This window comes from Onychostoma macrolepis, chromosome 23 (genome assembly GCF_012432095.1).
Source record: "Onychostoma macrolepis isolate SWU-2019 chromosome 23, ASM1243209v1, whole genome shotgun sequence".
Lineage (NCBI taxonomy): Eukaryota > Metazoa > Chordata > Actinopteri > Cypriniformes > Cyprinidae > Onychostoma > Onychostoma macrolepis.
In genome coordinates this window covers 17411614-17428826 of record NC_081177.1, presented here as the reverse complement: position 1 = coordinate 17428826, position 17213 = coordinate 17411614, and the positions used below count along the sequence as shown (strand labels likewise).

At 35.3% G+C, this 17213-nt stretch overlaps 1 protein-coding gene across 1 annotated transcript; it reads left to right on the top strand.

Moving 5' to 3' along the window:
- On the top strand, positions 1 to 6457 carry LOC131532664 (ERBB receptor feedback inhibitor 1). The gene is made up of 4 exons (XM_058764507.1): positions 1 to 194; positions 3285 to 3476; positions 3583 to 3665; positions 3951 to 6457. Exons 2-4 carry the CDS (start codon positions 3421 to 3423, stop codon positions 4850 to 4852), a joined length of 1041 nt encoding a protein of 346 aa, XP_058620490.1. The 5' UTR covers positions 1 to 194; positions 3285 to 3420; the 3' UTR covers positions 4853 to 6457.
- The last annotated feature ends 10756 nt before the right edge of the window (positions 6458 to 17213 follow it).

The window sequence follows — 17213 nt, the reverse complement described above, 5'->3', positions numbered from 1 at the left end:
TTCTTGCTCGCAGCTTTCAGTGATGAAAGCGGCAAGTTGAGCGGCAGAATATATTACTACACGTGCGTTTTGTTTAATATATTGTTATGAAAGTTTTATGAAGACACTCAAGGATTACTCCGAGCACTCCTTGTACAAGCTGTACTGGATATAAGAGAGCACCTATAAACACAACCCAGCGAAACATTTAACCTGTAAGTAGCTTTAAATATTTTAAAGTCGCTTATGTTTTACATTCATCATACAGATGAATATGTCAAAGTGTTCAGTGCAATTCACAGTTTATGTGCAACTCCTATTATGGCTGTCCTTTGGACTGGAATATAGTTTGAGATGAGTCGCACCTGAGTCAGAAAGGGTTTGTCGATGGGTGTGTGTTGAAATAGATGTAGAAAACCTGTCCGTATATCAGATTGATCTTTATATTCCTACTGCAGTTTTGTATTTTATAAGCTGCCCTACGTCACTCCAGGGAACTGTTTACAAGACAGCAACCAGTTGAGTACGATCTGTCCTGTGTAGTAGTAACCTAGTTTATCATTGACAGCAGCTTTATGAACTCTTGCACGTCTTCTGTTATGGATTCATCGCGAGTGCGCCTGACAGCCTCGTGCCTCCAGCTGATTCTGCTTTTCTGTTAAATTACCTATTTTTTATTTTATTTTCTTGCATATGAAACTTCGCCAGCAATGCACAGAGAAAAGTATCAATTATCACTGCATACCAATCAAAGTGCCCACTGTATGTTTCTGTTTTGTGTTCAGGTGTTCATCTTTCTTGTTTACAGTCTGTCACGTAGGCCTATTGATTTAGAGGGGATTGAAATCTCTTTAGTTAAGTGGGAGTGTCTTATGGGCGTTAATATTATTGCATACATTATTATGTAATTATATCATTAAGAGAAAGAATTAATTAAGGTGAGGTACAGTGACTTATTAAAATAACTGAGTGAAAGAAATATGTCTAGATGCATACACCAGCATATAGCCAAGGGAAATACTACTTAAAGTAAATATTAAAAAACAGCCAACTTGAAACAAACAAAAATGCCAACTTTCTTGTAAAATGTATAGTATAATATAAATGCACTGCAATCAAAGCGATTCCTATCTGAATATTAATATTAATAATAATGTGCAGTGTATTTATATTATATTGTAATATAATATGAATGCACTGCAATCACAGAGATTCCTATCTGAATAATTCTATCGTAGTGATCTAATCTAATGTAGCCTAATATCTAAATTAATGTTGTGTGTGTGTGTGTGTGTGTGCGCACACACACACGTGCACACAAGATAGCTCTGGTCCTTTTATCCTTTTTAATTTTTTTATTTTATGATGATATTTAGTATTTACTTGGTAGTCTTACGCACTGTGATTAGACATACAACTAATTATGAATGTTTGTATGCTATGACAATATCAACACTTTTAGTGACGCATTGCTAGCAAGGTTTCATATGCTTGTGTGTGTATATATATATTTATTTATTTTAACCACACTTTGTTTGGACAGGATTAAAAACATAAACTACTGTAAAAAGTGGATTTATTTCCTGTCCAAGTTCTGTGGAGATTTATTGTGAAAGCTTAATTTTGTGTTCTTATGTGGTGTTAGGTTTTAATACATAATTTGCCCCACTGTACTGTTTGGCATAGTAGATGCTGTTCCTCTGAGTAGTGGATCAGTACGTCCTCTTTGGCTGCTGTCCCAGGCCCCTCTGGTGACGTCCTACCTCACACCTCTTTCATGCCTTTATAGCAGGGCTTTAACCTCACGGATAAGAGCTGACTGATGTTGAAAATGCACAGGCACTCTCCCCAACGCAAACACACAAAGAACCGTTTATGCTTTAGCGTCGCATCTGCGTAGAGGTCTTTTCTGGGAGAATTGACAATTGTTAGTTTCTGCCTTTCGAGGTTCTGACTGAGGCAAAGCAGAGGCCGAGCATGTGATAAGTTGCATAATGGAGCCTGCATGGGTATTTCATTGATTACATTCTGACTTGCGCCCAGGCATTCCAGCACATTTCTCACTGAATGGTTTTGTTTTGTTTTCTAGCACAGATGCTTTATTGTGTTTTGGTGTAATGTCTTAAAGAACTGATGTTGCATCACTGCAGCTTCATAGCTGAGCTGTTTGTTATATCTGCCTGCCCATATATAACAGTGGAAAAATAATCTTTAGTCACGTGGCTTTTGCAAGACAACCCATTTCTGCAAAGAAGGTTTTTAGTGTAATTAATGTTTTTGTCCTGTTTAAATAGGTAATTTATATTTAGAATATTAATTGGGGCGTTGATTGCTTCATGAAATAGTATTATGAAAAACTATTTGCTATGTTAATATATTTTAAAATGTAATTATTTCCTGTGATGGTAAAGCTGAATTTTCAGCAGCCATTACTCTAGTCTAAAGTCTCACATGATCCTTCAGAAATCATTCTTTGATTTGGTGCTCAAAAACATTTTGGAATATCAGTGTGGAAAACATTTTTTAATGCTTAATATTTTTGTTAGGGATGGGCATTTTTCAAAAATATTGTATTTGAATATTTGGCCTCATAAACGAATAATCAAATGTTTAATGAGACTTTTCTTTTCTTTTTTTTTTCTTTTTTTTGTCACAATTTCTGAACAAGCTTATAATTGGGCTTTATACACAATGTTCTACAACAAAGTTACCGGTAACATTATATCTCAAGGTTTTATTTGGTTGAAAATGTGTGTAAACAAAAAATATACATATAAACAACAGAAGCATTCAAGTTCAAGCAGAGCAAATGGAAAAATAAAGCAAGCCATGCCAATTACAGTACAGAATGTACATAAACTCGAGTTGGACTGTTTATTGTTTATATTGTTTCACATGTTATTTATTTGAAATCGAAATCTTTTGTAACATCATATGTTGATACTGTCACTTTTGATAAGTTTAGTGCAAGGTTCCTTAAATATTTATTTTTTTATTATAAATCTAATGATCCTGAAGACATTCATGGGCATGCTCAGGTGTGTTTGATTAGGGTTAGAGCTAAACTCAAAAAAAGAGGAAAAGTGGATCTTGTGGGCCAGATTTGAGGATCCCTGATTTGGTGTGTCCTTGCTGAATAAAAGTATTCTTTTTTAAAAAGTGGTCCCTTTTTAAAAGGGGGAAAATGAAAAATTTAGCTTTGAATAAAGATAACCTTTTAAAGATTTATCTTGTCGTTATTAAAGATAACTTTCTCTTCTCACCTACTGTATATTTAAGCAACTTTTTCTTTCTTCTTCATACAGTTTTTCCCATTGCTGTTGGAAAAGTGGAGCATAAAAGGCTTGACTTGGTTACCCATGGTTGGATTATGAGTTCTGCAGGTTCAAGGAAGGTGGAGACCCCCACAGGCCTGAACTAGCCTCCACTCTCTTTTACATTATGGCCTCAGCCCAACCGTACTGGGATCAACACCATGACCACGACACCTTGGATAAGTGAGTGTGAGCAGCAGTCCTCTGCTTAAACGGCTGTGTTCTATATATTAAGAGATCTACTTCTCCAGTCACCAGAATTAACACCTTCCATTTTCATCTGTTGTAGGCTGTTTTTTGGATTTGGTTCGGAGTCCATGGACCACAGCTTGAGAATGTATCAGCAAAACTCTGCAAACGTGGGCTTTGAAAGTAAGTGAACGCTTGATTTTGAATTTTATCAACTATATCACAATCTGGTCACCCTCTGTTCTCGAAGCCTGCTGCGGATGTTTCTCAGGAAGCGCAGAAGGTTATAGGAAGTGTATGATTGTCATTTGCTCTGCTGATAAGTGAATCCTTTGATAAACTCGCTATGTTGAGGCTGACACCATTTTAAGAGATGGAGCTATTGAAAAAATAACTTGAATAAGGTGTCATTTTAAAGGGTTTGTGCTTAAATCCTCATTTTTTTCGCCTTTGTGTTTTACTTCACAGGAAAGATGTCTGGCTCCTGTTCTCCATGTCTATCTCCCAAGGCTCACAATCCTACACAGCTGCTGTTTTCCTCTCAGTGCCACCCACCTGCGGGAGACCAGGTGGTTCCGTCCTTACAGAAACTGTCTGTTTATGAACACATACCCCCTTGTTCGCCCAGGAGAACAACTAAGCCCCTCCCGGACATAGGTGACCTCTCCTCTGATGAAGCAGAAGACGACGAGGTGGAGTTTTTCTCCAGCACCTCTGAGAGCCAATGTCTGGTGCCTAAAACCCCATCCTTCCAGTATGGCTTACCAGGGAGGCGCAGTTTTCGGGGAAACGGTCAGATTAACTTTGCGTATCACGAAGGACCTCAGTGGGAGCAGATGGTTACACAGAACCAAGACAGGCCCCAGCGCCGGCTGCATCGCTCCCATTCTGGCCCTGCCGGATCCTTCAAGGCCACCAACTTCAGACCAGCCGGCTTTCACCATTCTCCCCACAGCCACCCGCAGGAGAAACCCGAAGTCCCACCTCGCGTCCCAATCCGTCATCGCTTCAGTGAAAGCACGGACAGCAGCCGACCGTCAACCGATGACTTTGATGCAGACAAACCCCCTAAAGTGCCGCCAAGGGAGCCCATTCATCAGGTCATACCGCGTGCCATTAGTCCAAAAAGTCTTCCGATTTACGTCAACGGGGTAATGCCTCCTACTCAGAGCTTTGCTCCCTATCCAGAGTACGTCAGTAAGGCTCAACACAAGCAGAGCTGTGAGGGCTTTCCGGCTCCCCGTAGCCCCTGTATTCTGCCCATCATGGAAGATGGGAAGAAAGTCAGCAGTACCCATTACTTCCTCCTCCCTCATCGGCCCGGGTACTTGGACAAGTTTGAGAGGTTTTTCAAAGAATCCGACTCATAGTGATTATTAGTGACTGAGTGGTTAGTTGTTTGCTTGTATAAAGTGGAAATAAGGAAGGCTGGATATAAACTCATATGTTGATTGACTGAACTGATTCTTCAGTGTTACGAATTACTGGTCTGCCTAAGAATTGGATAAGTATGTATTTGGACTACACACAAAGAATTGGTTTACCACTGCTGGAAACTACAGCACAGCTCTGAAAGTGTCCTTTGTTGGAAGGGATGCATGATTAATCAAAATGAAACCGAAGTTGGGATTTTGACTTGAACAAAAGATTTTACAGTCTCCCTGTGGTTTTCTGCCAAAATAAAATCTATGGTAGATGGTTTAATAGTTGAAAAGAAGAAATTAAGACATTAAATTAAGCCATAAAAATTAGTATTGTAATTTTACAGTTGTTCTGTAAAATAAGACTATTAGTAATAAATACATTATACATTACAGTGAACTATTACAATAGTAATATTTCTTGTTTTGCTTGTGTTGTTGTTATTGTTATTATTATTATTATAGTCATATTAATAAGCAGAGCAAACATGGAGCTTTTTTTAAATTGCATTTTTAAATTACAATTGGGTTGTTTCCCTCGAATCGTGCCATCCTATTTATTGATGTCCATGTTCTTTGTTGTACTATTTCCTTGCTGTATTGTTAAATTAGAGTGTGCAGTATCCTTTAATGAAGGAATAGGATTAACTGTTACACTGTTAACACTGTGTAGCCAGAGTATAAGCTGGTCTTGTTTTTTTTTCCCGTCTCTGTAACATGGAATGGTAAAGCTGCATGTCTTTTTAATATTAAGACATTATACACCAACAGTATAAATTCATATATTGCTGAAAAATGGAAAGACTAGTATTAGGAATAGCACTCACCTGAATTCCAGATAATTAAGAGCTGCCAACTTTTATTGGTCGAGGACCATGCCATGTGATTTACACCTATGAGAAGCGTGATGATCAAAAAGACTCAGTACTAATGTAATGGCATAAAGGTCTGGGCACAGGGGTTAGTATTTTAGCTTTCATGTGAAGAATGCATATTGCTTTCTTTTGTTTTTTTTGGCCATTCAGATGTGACACATCCATTTATCTTTTGATTTTTTTTTTTTTTTTTTTTTTGTTAGAATGACACTTATAGTTGCATTTTGCTAAATAATAACGGATTCATTTGTGTTAAAGCCTTTTTTCTTTGGACATGTCTGTTACAAGGGTGGAAATGCCACTGCCTTGCTGTTTGGTGTCCAAATGGCTAGTTTAAAAAAAAAAAAAAATTTATACCGTTTACAATGAAGTTATAGAAGCCCATAACTAGTCCTGGCCTTGTGTTTCATGTATTTCTTACCAAACATTGAGCACACTTGTTGTTGTTTTTATTGTGATTTTAGACTTTTTATAATCTTGACATTATCAGACCAGTAACTGTTTACGTTTTCAGCTACTCATGTTTTGTCCATCCAACAAAATGACTTGGATATTTTCTGTGTGAAGGCTAATGTTAACTTACTTTGTTTCATCTGCTGAGGAAACATGCACTTCTAAAATGTACAGTATTGGTGTAGTTTTTCACACCAGACTATTTAAATAAAGTAACTTATTTATACACAGATTTCTTGAATTATTTTAATTGCAGTGTGTTGAATTGATCATATCCTGGGGTTTTAAATGAACTGTTCATGGCAAACCTTTTCATAGGCTATCAAAGGACAAACCAAGATGACAACACTTATCTCTCTCTCTATATAAATATGATCAGTGGATGATTCACATTTTTTTTTCTGTTCAAGCCAGTCTGTTCAAGTCAAGTCTGGTTTATCAGTATAGAGGCTATGCAGAGAGGTGATATCAGCTTTATTGTGAATGCTGTGTCTTTATCTCTGAGAGTGCTGTTTGCTCAAAGCTGTGATAGTGAGGAGACTGTTAAGCTTTTGAAACTAAAGCCTGAGTCACTTCCTTTAGAATACGACCACATCAATGTGCGAAATGTTACAGGAAAGTGGAATATTTCTAAAGTAAGCTGCCCTCAGTGAGTCACCGCTGGCGTCTATGGTTTCTGTTGTGGACTCCAAACAAAGTGTTATTTCCCTTAATGTAACTGTCAGATCATGTGTATGACCACATAACTACCAAAGGAAGCAAAAAGTCTATATGTACAACAATTTTGCTGTTAATTAGCTGTAATAGTCTTCGTTTAAGTTAACTAAAATTTCTGAACATGACCACTAAACGTTATACCATTTTAAAGCACGTTGCGCCATCTACAGCTTATAGTTAGTAATAAAGCGTTTTGAATTCTGGGAGTTTATTGAGACAGGCGAGTAGCGCCATCTCTTGTTCTTACATGATATGTGCAGAAAAATCTGGCTTCTGCGTCATTCTGTCCTGTGACAAAACATTTGTAGCGTATATATATATATATGCATATAATTTCTACCATGCCCCGTGCCAAAATGTATTATTATTATCATTTATTATTATTATTGCACCAACTAAGGTCCACACAAATCAGTGGTCTGTTACTTACGTTAATTATCATTTTATTTGATCTATTTTACGCATTTAATATTAATGTTAAGTATAAAGTAACTCTAAGTATTTTATATACAGGTGCTGGTCATATAATTAGAATATCATCAAAAAGTTGATTTATTTCACTAATTCCATTAAAAAAGTGAAACTTGTATATTATATTCATTCATTACACACAGACTGATATATTTCAAATGTTTATTTCTTTTAATTTTGATGATTAGAGCTTACAGCTCATGAAAGTCAAAAATCAGTATCTCAAAATATTAGAATATTTACATTTGAGTTTGAATAAATGACCATCCCTACAGTATAAATTCTGGGTATCTCTTGTTCTTTGAAACCACAATAATGGGGAAGACTGCTGACTTGGCAATGATCCAGAAGAAGAACATTGACACCCTCCACAAAGAGGGTAAGTCACAGAAGGTCATTACTGAAAGGTGTGGCTGTTTACAGAGTGCTGTATCAAAGCATATTAAATGCAAAGTTGACTGGAAGGAAGAATTTGGGTAGGAAAAGGTGCACAAGCAACAGGGATGACTGCAAGCTTGAGAATACAGTCAAGCAAAGCCGATTCAAACACTTGGGAGAGCTTCACAAGGAGAGAACTGAAGCTGGAGTCAGTGCATCAAGAGTCTTCTTCTGAACTTCTGAACCAGAGACAACGTCAGAAGCATCTTACCTGGGCTGTGGAGAAAAAGAACTGGACTGTTGCTCAGTGGTTCAAAGTCCTCTTTTCAGATGAAAGTAAATTTTACATTTCATTTGGAAATCAAGGTCCCAGAGTCTGAAGGAAGAGTGGAGAGGCACAGAATCCATGTTGCTTGAAGTCCAGTGTGAAGTTTCCACAGTCAGTGATGATTTGGGCTGCCATGTTATCTGCTGGTGTTGGTCCACTGTGTTTTCTGATGTCCACAGTCAACGCAGCCATCTACCAGGAAATTTTAGAGCACTTCATGCTTCCTTCTGTTGACAAGCTTTATGGAGATGCTGATTTCATTTTCCAGCAGGACTTGGCACCTGCCCACACTGCCAAAGGTACCAAAAGCTGGTTCAATGACCATAGTGTTACTGTGCTTGATTGGCCTGCAAACTCACCAGACCTGAACCCCATAGAGAATCTATGGGGTATTGTCAAGAGGAAGATGAGAGACACCAGACCCAACAATGCAGAAGAGCTGAAGGCTCTATCAGAGCAACCTGGGCTCTCATAACACCTGAGCAGTGCCACAGACTGATCGACTCCATGCCACGCCGCATTGCTGCAGTAATTCAGGCAAAAGGAGCCCCAACTAAGTATTGAGTGCTGTACATGCTCATACTTTTCATTTTCATACTTTTCAGTTGGCCAAGATTTCTAAAAATCCTTTCTTTGTATTGGTCTTAAGTAATATTCTAATATTTTGAGATACTGATTTTTGACTTTCATGAGCTGTAAGCTCTAATCAAAATTAAAAGAAATAAACATTTGAAATATATCAGTCTGTGTGTAATGAATGAATATAATATACAAGTTTCACTTTTTGAATGGAATTAGTGAAATAAATCAACTTTTTGATGATATTCTAATTATATGACCAGCACCTGTAGTGTTTATATTATGAGTGTACCTTTGGGCGTTTGTGTTTGCCTCACCATGTACTAACACTGTCTGTCTGTGATGGATCATTTCAGGTAAGTTACGATGCTTTTGAGGGACATGTATCACTCGGGTGAGTTTTTGTGTATAACTGTTGACTTTAATCACACGTGCACAGATGTGCGTTTTCTCTAGCAGTGGTCTTGGGCCTACACAATATGTTTGTTTGTAGTTGTAGGAAATGTCTTAAAGTAGATTTTATTTATTTATTTATTGGTTGATTAGTATTATACCAAACTAAAGCTACAGTATCATCATATTGTACTTTAGGTGTTGGCCAAACAATAAAATAAAGGATAATTTTCAGGTTGGGGCAAATTGTCATCTGTTTTAAAGTTTGTAATTTATGTTTGTAAAATTTGTAAAAGTTTGTGTGTGTGTGGCTAAACAAGAATTTGGTACACGTTACCTTTTGTTTATTTATTTATGCATACATACATACAGCCAGGTTTTTAATTTGTGATACAGAAAGTTACTTATAATAAATAAAATAAACCTACCCTAAGAAATATTTGAGTGAAATCTTGCTCTCTATGCCCACATTATGTACTATCACAACATATATTCATGTAGTTGAGATTAATATGTATTACTAAAGCCATAATTATATATAATTACTATATTCAGTAATGATAACATTAATCGCCACGTCTGTAGCTTGCCATTTCACGGCAAGGCATCCAGTAGATGGCGGTAAAACATTGTTTTACATTTTAAATTCTCATGCTGTAGTGTAGACAGTAAAAATGAATGCATGGAAAAGAGCAAGTATTAATAAATAAAGTTAAACCTTTCACAAAGCATGCTTTAAAATTATTATATTCCAATTAACATTTCGCTTTTTTTTTTTTCTTCTCGTTTTTGTTTTGATCATTTTGTGATGTTTTATTGCTTTGCTTACATTTTCAAAGAATTTTTTTGTAACACATTTTTTCAACCCATATTTGTCTGTTACAAATGAGAGTGATAATTGAGTATCTGCTGGAAAATAAAATGTAATGAATGTAAAAATAAAATGAAAAACTGAAATTAGAAGTTTAGAAGCAAAAGTAATCATCTCTGTATCACTGTAAAAATGTTGCTTGCTGATTCTTTGTAATTATTAGTGAAATTTACTGTCAATTTCTGTGTGAAATTTTGTTTAGAAACAAGTTTGTTTCAGCTAATGTCTAACTGTTGTTAAAACTCACTCTGTGAGTCATCAGTGTCAGTTTAACTGAATTATAGCGATTTCACCATGCAAACTCCACCATAAATACGAACTCTGTTTAGAATCAAAGAGTAAGTTCACCCAAAAATGACAATCCTGTCATCATTACTCAACCGTAACCTCTGTGGAACACAAAAGATGATATTTTGGTTACCATTGACATCTAATATAGGGACAGACATTTCTCAGGTTAGAATGATATGAGGATGGCTACATTTTTGGATGAACTATCATTGAAGGCACATACAACTTTAAGGCCATTTGTAGTATACATTATAAAATGACTAATATGTGACCCTGGACCACAAAACCAGTCTTAAGTGTCAATTGTTTGAAATTGAGATTTATACAAAATCTGAAAGCTGAATAAATAAGCTTTCCGTTGATGTATGGGTTGTTAGGATATGATAATATTTGGCCGAGATACAACTATTTGAAAATCTGGAATCTGAGGGTGCAAAAAAATCAAAATATTGAGAAAATCACCTTTAAAGTTGTCCAAATGAATTCTTAGCAATGCATATTACTAATCAAAAATGACGTTTTGATATATTTCCAATAGTAAATTTACAAAATACCTTAACGGAATATGAGCTTTACTTAATATACTAATGATTTTCGGCATAAAAGAAAAATCTATAATTTTGACCGATACAATGTATTTTTGGCTATTGCTACAAATATACCCCAGCGACTTAAGACTGGTTTTGTGGTCCAGGGTCACATATATTAAAACTACATTTACATGTTAAAAATGTGGACATTATTTATTTAATTGTCAGTGCAGCAATCTATTTAAACTTTTTAATCCTCTAAAATATTGGTCACATTTTAGTTTGGAGACCAGTTCACACTAATAACTAAGTATTAACTACAACTTTTATCTAAACTTTAAGTACAGGAAAGGACTAATGGATCTAAAATATGGTCATGCAGAATAAGCCATTAATATGTGCTTTATAGTAATAAACAGCCAATATGCTAGAATTATGGGTAACACTTTATTTTAGGGTCTCTTAACTAGTTGCTTATTAGCATGCATATTACTAGAATATTAGCCATTTATTAGTACTAATTAAGCACATGTTAATGCCTTATTCTACATCTCTAATCCTACCCAATACCTAAACTTACCAACTACCTTACTAACTATTAATAAGCAGCCAATTAGTAATTTATTGAGGGAAAAGTCATAGTTAATAGTGAATTAGTGTTCCCTATTCTAAAGTGTTACCGAATTATGTTAATGCTAATAAGCAACTAGTTGATAGTAAGAATTTGTCCCCAAACAAAGTGTTACCAAAACAAAGTGTTACCAAAATATTTCTACATAGCACTCTATTTAGTGGGAAACTGACAGTAAAACATTCAAATAAAGTCAATGCATGCATTAAATAGAGAAGCACCAGAAGCCATCTCACTCTGTTAATCACCTATTGTGCCAAATAAAGACTGAAGATGTTATTCAACCATACAACGTCATTATCATGCATTCTGTTTGTGTGTGAAAAATCTCCAAATGAATAGAGACTTCAGATAATTATTTAGCAAACAAAATGCATCTTGCATGGTGGATCTGCAGTTCTTGATCAACAAAATGCAGACATTGATCCCGGAGGTGGCTCAGCCCCGCATGAAGGTCTCATGCTCTTCTGGATTCCAAGACTGTCTGTTCCAGTCATAATCATCTATGAAAAAACAACTTAGAGATGCTGGGATGACCTGATAACACTCTGAGAAGCGCAAAAAAATACACCACCGTACTAAATTAGCTATGTTTACAACGCCTTTGCAAACACAAGACTGTGTGTTTAGTTGGCTGTTTGCAAAAGTAAGTTTTAAGACACGATTCCTGTCTGATTGCTATATTCACATTGCATCTGGTGATTTCTGCCTTTTACGATGTGACAAAATGCGATTTGATTAAAAAATAAAAACAGATTTTACTTTTTCAGACCACATGCTGGCCCATGTGATAAACTCAAGTCAAATCTCAAAATAATGTTTTTTAAGGTTAGCCAAAGTGTAATTAATTCCATTAACAGTCTTGACTGTATTTAGGAGACAAAACATAACATTATTTATTTTACAGTCTTAACTGAAATCTCCAAATGAATTTTTTAAAGTTATCCAATCGTAAAATATTTATTTATTTAAAAATCTTGACTGATATCTCAAAATCATTTTTTAAAGCTTATTTAAAATGTTAATTTTACTAAATAAAGTTTGAGATATTCATATATAAATAGTATATGCCATAACTCTCAACTCTAAAATAAGAACTAAGGCCTTCTTGAGTTTTGAGGAATTTGGGAAAGCTTTCTTCTTCAATTTGATTATCATTTGAACTAACATTTGCGTTTCAGTGTATTGCTGTAACCTCCACGCCACTGGACAGTGAATGACAACAAATTGAGACAAATTTTGCAGAGTAATTTGATTTGATTCATTGTTGATGCCCTGTTTAATGCATGCCAACTCACTCCGACTAATTAGGGTAAAAATGGGGATCAAATCAATGTTTAGGCTTTCTAGATATATTGGTATAGTTTAACAATCACTTTTTATATTTTGTCATTATTGCCATAATGTTATGTGGCTTTAGCATTTACTCTGAGCTCTACATGCTAATCATAAAAAAGATAATAAAAAATGACTTCAAGGGAAATGAATAGATTGAACATCAAGCTTCCAGTCTTGGCGTTTAAGAAAGCAACTTGAGTTAAAGCTGAGGTCGCGTGTCTTTCAGTCAAAGTTTTGGAGTTACTAACGGGAACTGAGTCATTTGATAAAACTGGGACCCTAGAATATCATGCATCCTTTTATGCACTCATTTTTTCATAACTCTTCATGTGCCTTTTTTAAAAATGAGCAAGTACACACGCAAGGGGCAAAAGTCACAGTAAAGGAGAGCCACAAGGGGCATCAAATGATTTTCTTCATGCACCAGTCTTTAGATTGATTTAGTGAAACCAATTGGGGCAGCATGTAAAATCGGGGATGTTACTTTCATCTACATGAAACAGACCTCTTTCTTCTCTGACATTTTCTGGGAAGGTCCAGAGAAACTGATTATGGCAAAAAAACAAAAAACAGCCAGTCTATCACATGCTGATAAACCTTGAGACATGTCTTGTTAGTGGAGGTAACCTCCCGTTCAGCCCTCATCATACCACTAAACAGAGAAGATGAGACTGTATCATTTTTCGGAGTATTTAATTGAGACGATTTGGGTCAATCGTGGGATGCTTGTTTTTCCTACCTGTTAGTTTATTAAACAATTCTCTCTTACAATGATACTTGAACACATTTTCTGTGTTTTTCATTTCTGAAAGAAGTTTCTGAGCATATGAGATAATTTAACCTTTTTTATGAAAACCAGTTCAAGTGGTAAAATGTCATGGGGTATGACCCGAAAGTGTGATGATATTTATGAAATATTTACATTTGCAAAGAGCCTTTTTTACTTGAAATAAATATTTTTAAATGATTTTGAAAAAAGATTAAGATGTGTACACTATAACATATATTAAAGATGTGAAGAAAATGTTATGGTTTTTAACTGATGCTTAGACCACATAACATTTTAAAACCTTACTTGAAAATGGTATCAGAACAAAAATGAAGGAATCCCGCACACAACATAATAATGAATACATTTATTTTTTTGATATGTTTGCAAGTACTGATAGTATGTGGGATTTATTCATTTTTGACTTGTTTTTGGTTGTTTGTAGCAACTATCGATTACCTGCAGGTGTGTGAGGGTAACTGTTGATTGATTGCTTGAATTGTTTTTTTTTTTTTTTAATAGTAGATTATGTGTCATTTACAGTGTTGGGGAGTAACTAGTTACATGTAATGGAATTACATAATTTAATTACAAAAAAAATAAAAAAATAAACTAAACTGTTACAGTTACTGAGACAAAATGTGTAATTAAATTACCATTACTTATGAAAATGTTAACAATTACTAACTGGGTTACATTTGAATATTTTCACACAACGTACAGATATGATTGATTTCTTTCCCAAAATGCATTGACTGCTTTATGAGACACCAATGTTTCAGGAGTTTAGGACACATACTTATTGGATAACTATTTTATTTCCTATTTAGGTTTATGTATATACTTTATTTTTTTAAGATTAACTGCCCCCCCAAGGCATTGTGAAATGCCAGTGTCTGCTTTCATAGCTATGCAAGGATTTGATTTAAAAACAGTATCATAACTATTAAACTACATCTTATGATTTTAATCTGTATTTAACCTCAAAGTAAAAAGAGGTGCTAAAGTCTGATTTTGTGGTGTCTGTGCTGTAAAATTAAATTATTATAATCTTAATTCAAGTGAAAAGGATTTTGAAAGTCTGACGGTAATCAGTGTTGAGTACTACCATAAGGTTAACCCTGTCTGCTTTTAAAGTTTCAAAATGATTAACAGTTGAAAACATTCATTAGAAATTTAGAAAAGTAATCAAATGTAATCAGTTACATTACTTAAATAAAGTAACTGAAAGAGCTACACTACTTTTAAAATAGGGTAGCTTGTATTCTGAATCCTATTACATTTCCAAAGTAACTTCCCAACACTGGTCATTGACCTAAAAACACTTGTGGTATTGGCCATAACAGTGCATGGTTTTTACTTTTTTCATTTTTTTCCCCATCCATGGACAATCAAATTTGTCTTTAACCCAAATAACTACTTGTCATAATTGTATATTTAATGATATGGCTTGCAGAATCGAGAGTTCATCCAAAATATGTCAAATGCCACATTTGTGTACTTATTTCTGATTCTCATTTCCTAGATTGTTCATCTAAGGTCAATCCATGATAATATTTACCAGGTTATGAGTGACACAGTGATCCCAGATCAGCTCAGTTATAGAAATGCCTGCCCATGACCCCTGGTTTGTATTTAGTAAGTAGTTAATAGTCTCAGTGTATTCAGGTTTAAGAGAGAAAGAAACACCCCATGCAGCATGACCTTCCTGGTCACGACCTATTGATGCTCACTCATGTCCCCCCATCAGCCTTCACAGCACTCCCCAGCACATGAAAGAGTTCATCAGAGGGGAGGTATCGTGTGAGAGGATGAGGCATAAGAGTTCATAGTGCAGTAGTTTGGTACTCCTTGACGAGATCACATGCTTGGCATATGAAGGCATCCCGAGAGCCTTCATGGTGCATTTTATGTCTGAATAAAAGATGGGAGGAGAGAGAATAATATATCTGTCGTTGGACCAAGCTTTAAATTCCATTATTTTATTGTGAGATGAGAGTTTTCAACTCTAACTGCAAGGGAATAACGCCACTGCATTAAATAAAGAGTGTCACGTTTCAATTTTAAATGAATATTTTATTGAATTAAATGTATGGTAGTTCAAAAAAATTGTTGCATTCTTCATTGTTTATTTTTCTGATTGGACACCAGGGTCACTTTATCAGCTCTTTCCACTTCAGGGATACCTCAGTTCAACAGTAATTTACAGTAATTTATTAACCGCATTCTATGGACGGAATATTACTTCTGTGTTTATTTCAAAGCCTTTTATTTTCTTGTGTTTTTGCCTGAAGGTTTGGAGATCTGTAAGATGGTTTTGAAAGAAAAGTATATATTTCTTTACCTAATTATGATTTAGATCAGTTAATACCTCTAAAGGCTAGAAAACAGACCTCATCTGTTTTGCTAGTTATTTTGAAGTATCTCAGACAATCAGCACTTACAATTGGACTAAGCTACTGTGCTGTGGAAATGGGTAGGAATGCTTGTGAGAAAGACGGGACTACCTCAGACATTCCTTCCCTTGCTTTCAGTGATGTATGGGGACAAAATGTCATTACCAAGCCAGTGATTTAACACCGTTAAACGCTTCCAGCTGGAATGTTATTCTGCCCCAATGCTAAAAGTGTCATATGGAACTCAACCTTAGTCTGCTGGGCTTTGTGTGATCTGGTGCACCTGCTCTCTTTCCCTCTCCCTCTCTCTCTTTGCTTGCTCTCCTTCTCTTGCATTCATGCTTCAGATATGCAGCTCTGCGCTTTTACTTCCCTTACTCTTCTTTTTAGTGTCCACAGGACAGCAATGGCCTAAAACACCTGTGATTTTTATATATATATATGTAAATGTTGTTTATGATTGTGTGTCTATTTCTAAAAACTTTTAAAATATAATTAATAGTTAACTATGATTGCAGAACAATATTCAGTCATGAAATCTCAGCCAGTATATGTGTCAAAAGCCAACGCCTTTTGATTTACTGTGTATTATGGACATTATAAAGTGGAATGAAATCCTGGAGTAAAAACTGAAGAATTGCATTTTTGGTTCTTTATCGCCATCTAGTGTCAAGTGCTATAATTTGTCATTCGTGGGTAACGAAGCCCTACTGTATATGCAGCATAGTTTTCACATTAGACCAACAGTGAGCACACTTGAATCAACATACATTTACATACATGTCGTGTAGATTTCTTTGTATTATTGTAGAGAAAGAAATCAAAGAAGGGTATTCAGGAAATATTTAGTTTTCTTCAAGTTTCAGAGGTGTGTGTGTGTGTTTATTTTTATAATAGGCTAATGCAAGCACATGCAACCTAATTGGAAAAAAAAACTTAAAAAAAACTTGTGCTATTGCTTTCATGCAGTATACTTAATAATTTACTAAACTGATTACTTGCTGAACAAAATATGTTAAAAACATTGCATGTGCAATATGAAAGTGAATGGAGGCATTAAAGCAACAAATCTTTGAAAAGTAACGATTATCTTCCAGAAAATTGGGTTGCGAAAGTATACATTTAAAAAATAGGAGATACATTTTCTACAGCTTGAGCACAATTAAAGAACTAGAATGTACCTTAGCTTAATCTAATTTCTATACGTCTTTATAGACATATTCGTTGAAGTCTTTGCCCAAATAAATCGTGCCAACAAGAATTCTGTCTTGCTTTACTCCGACGTCTGCA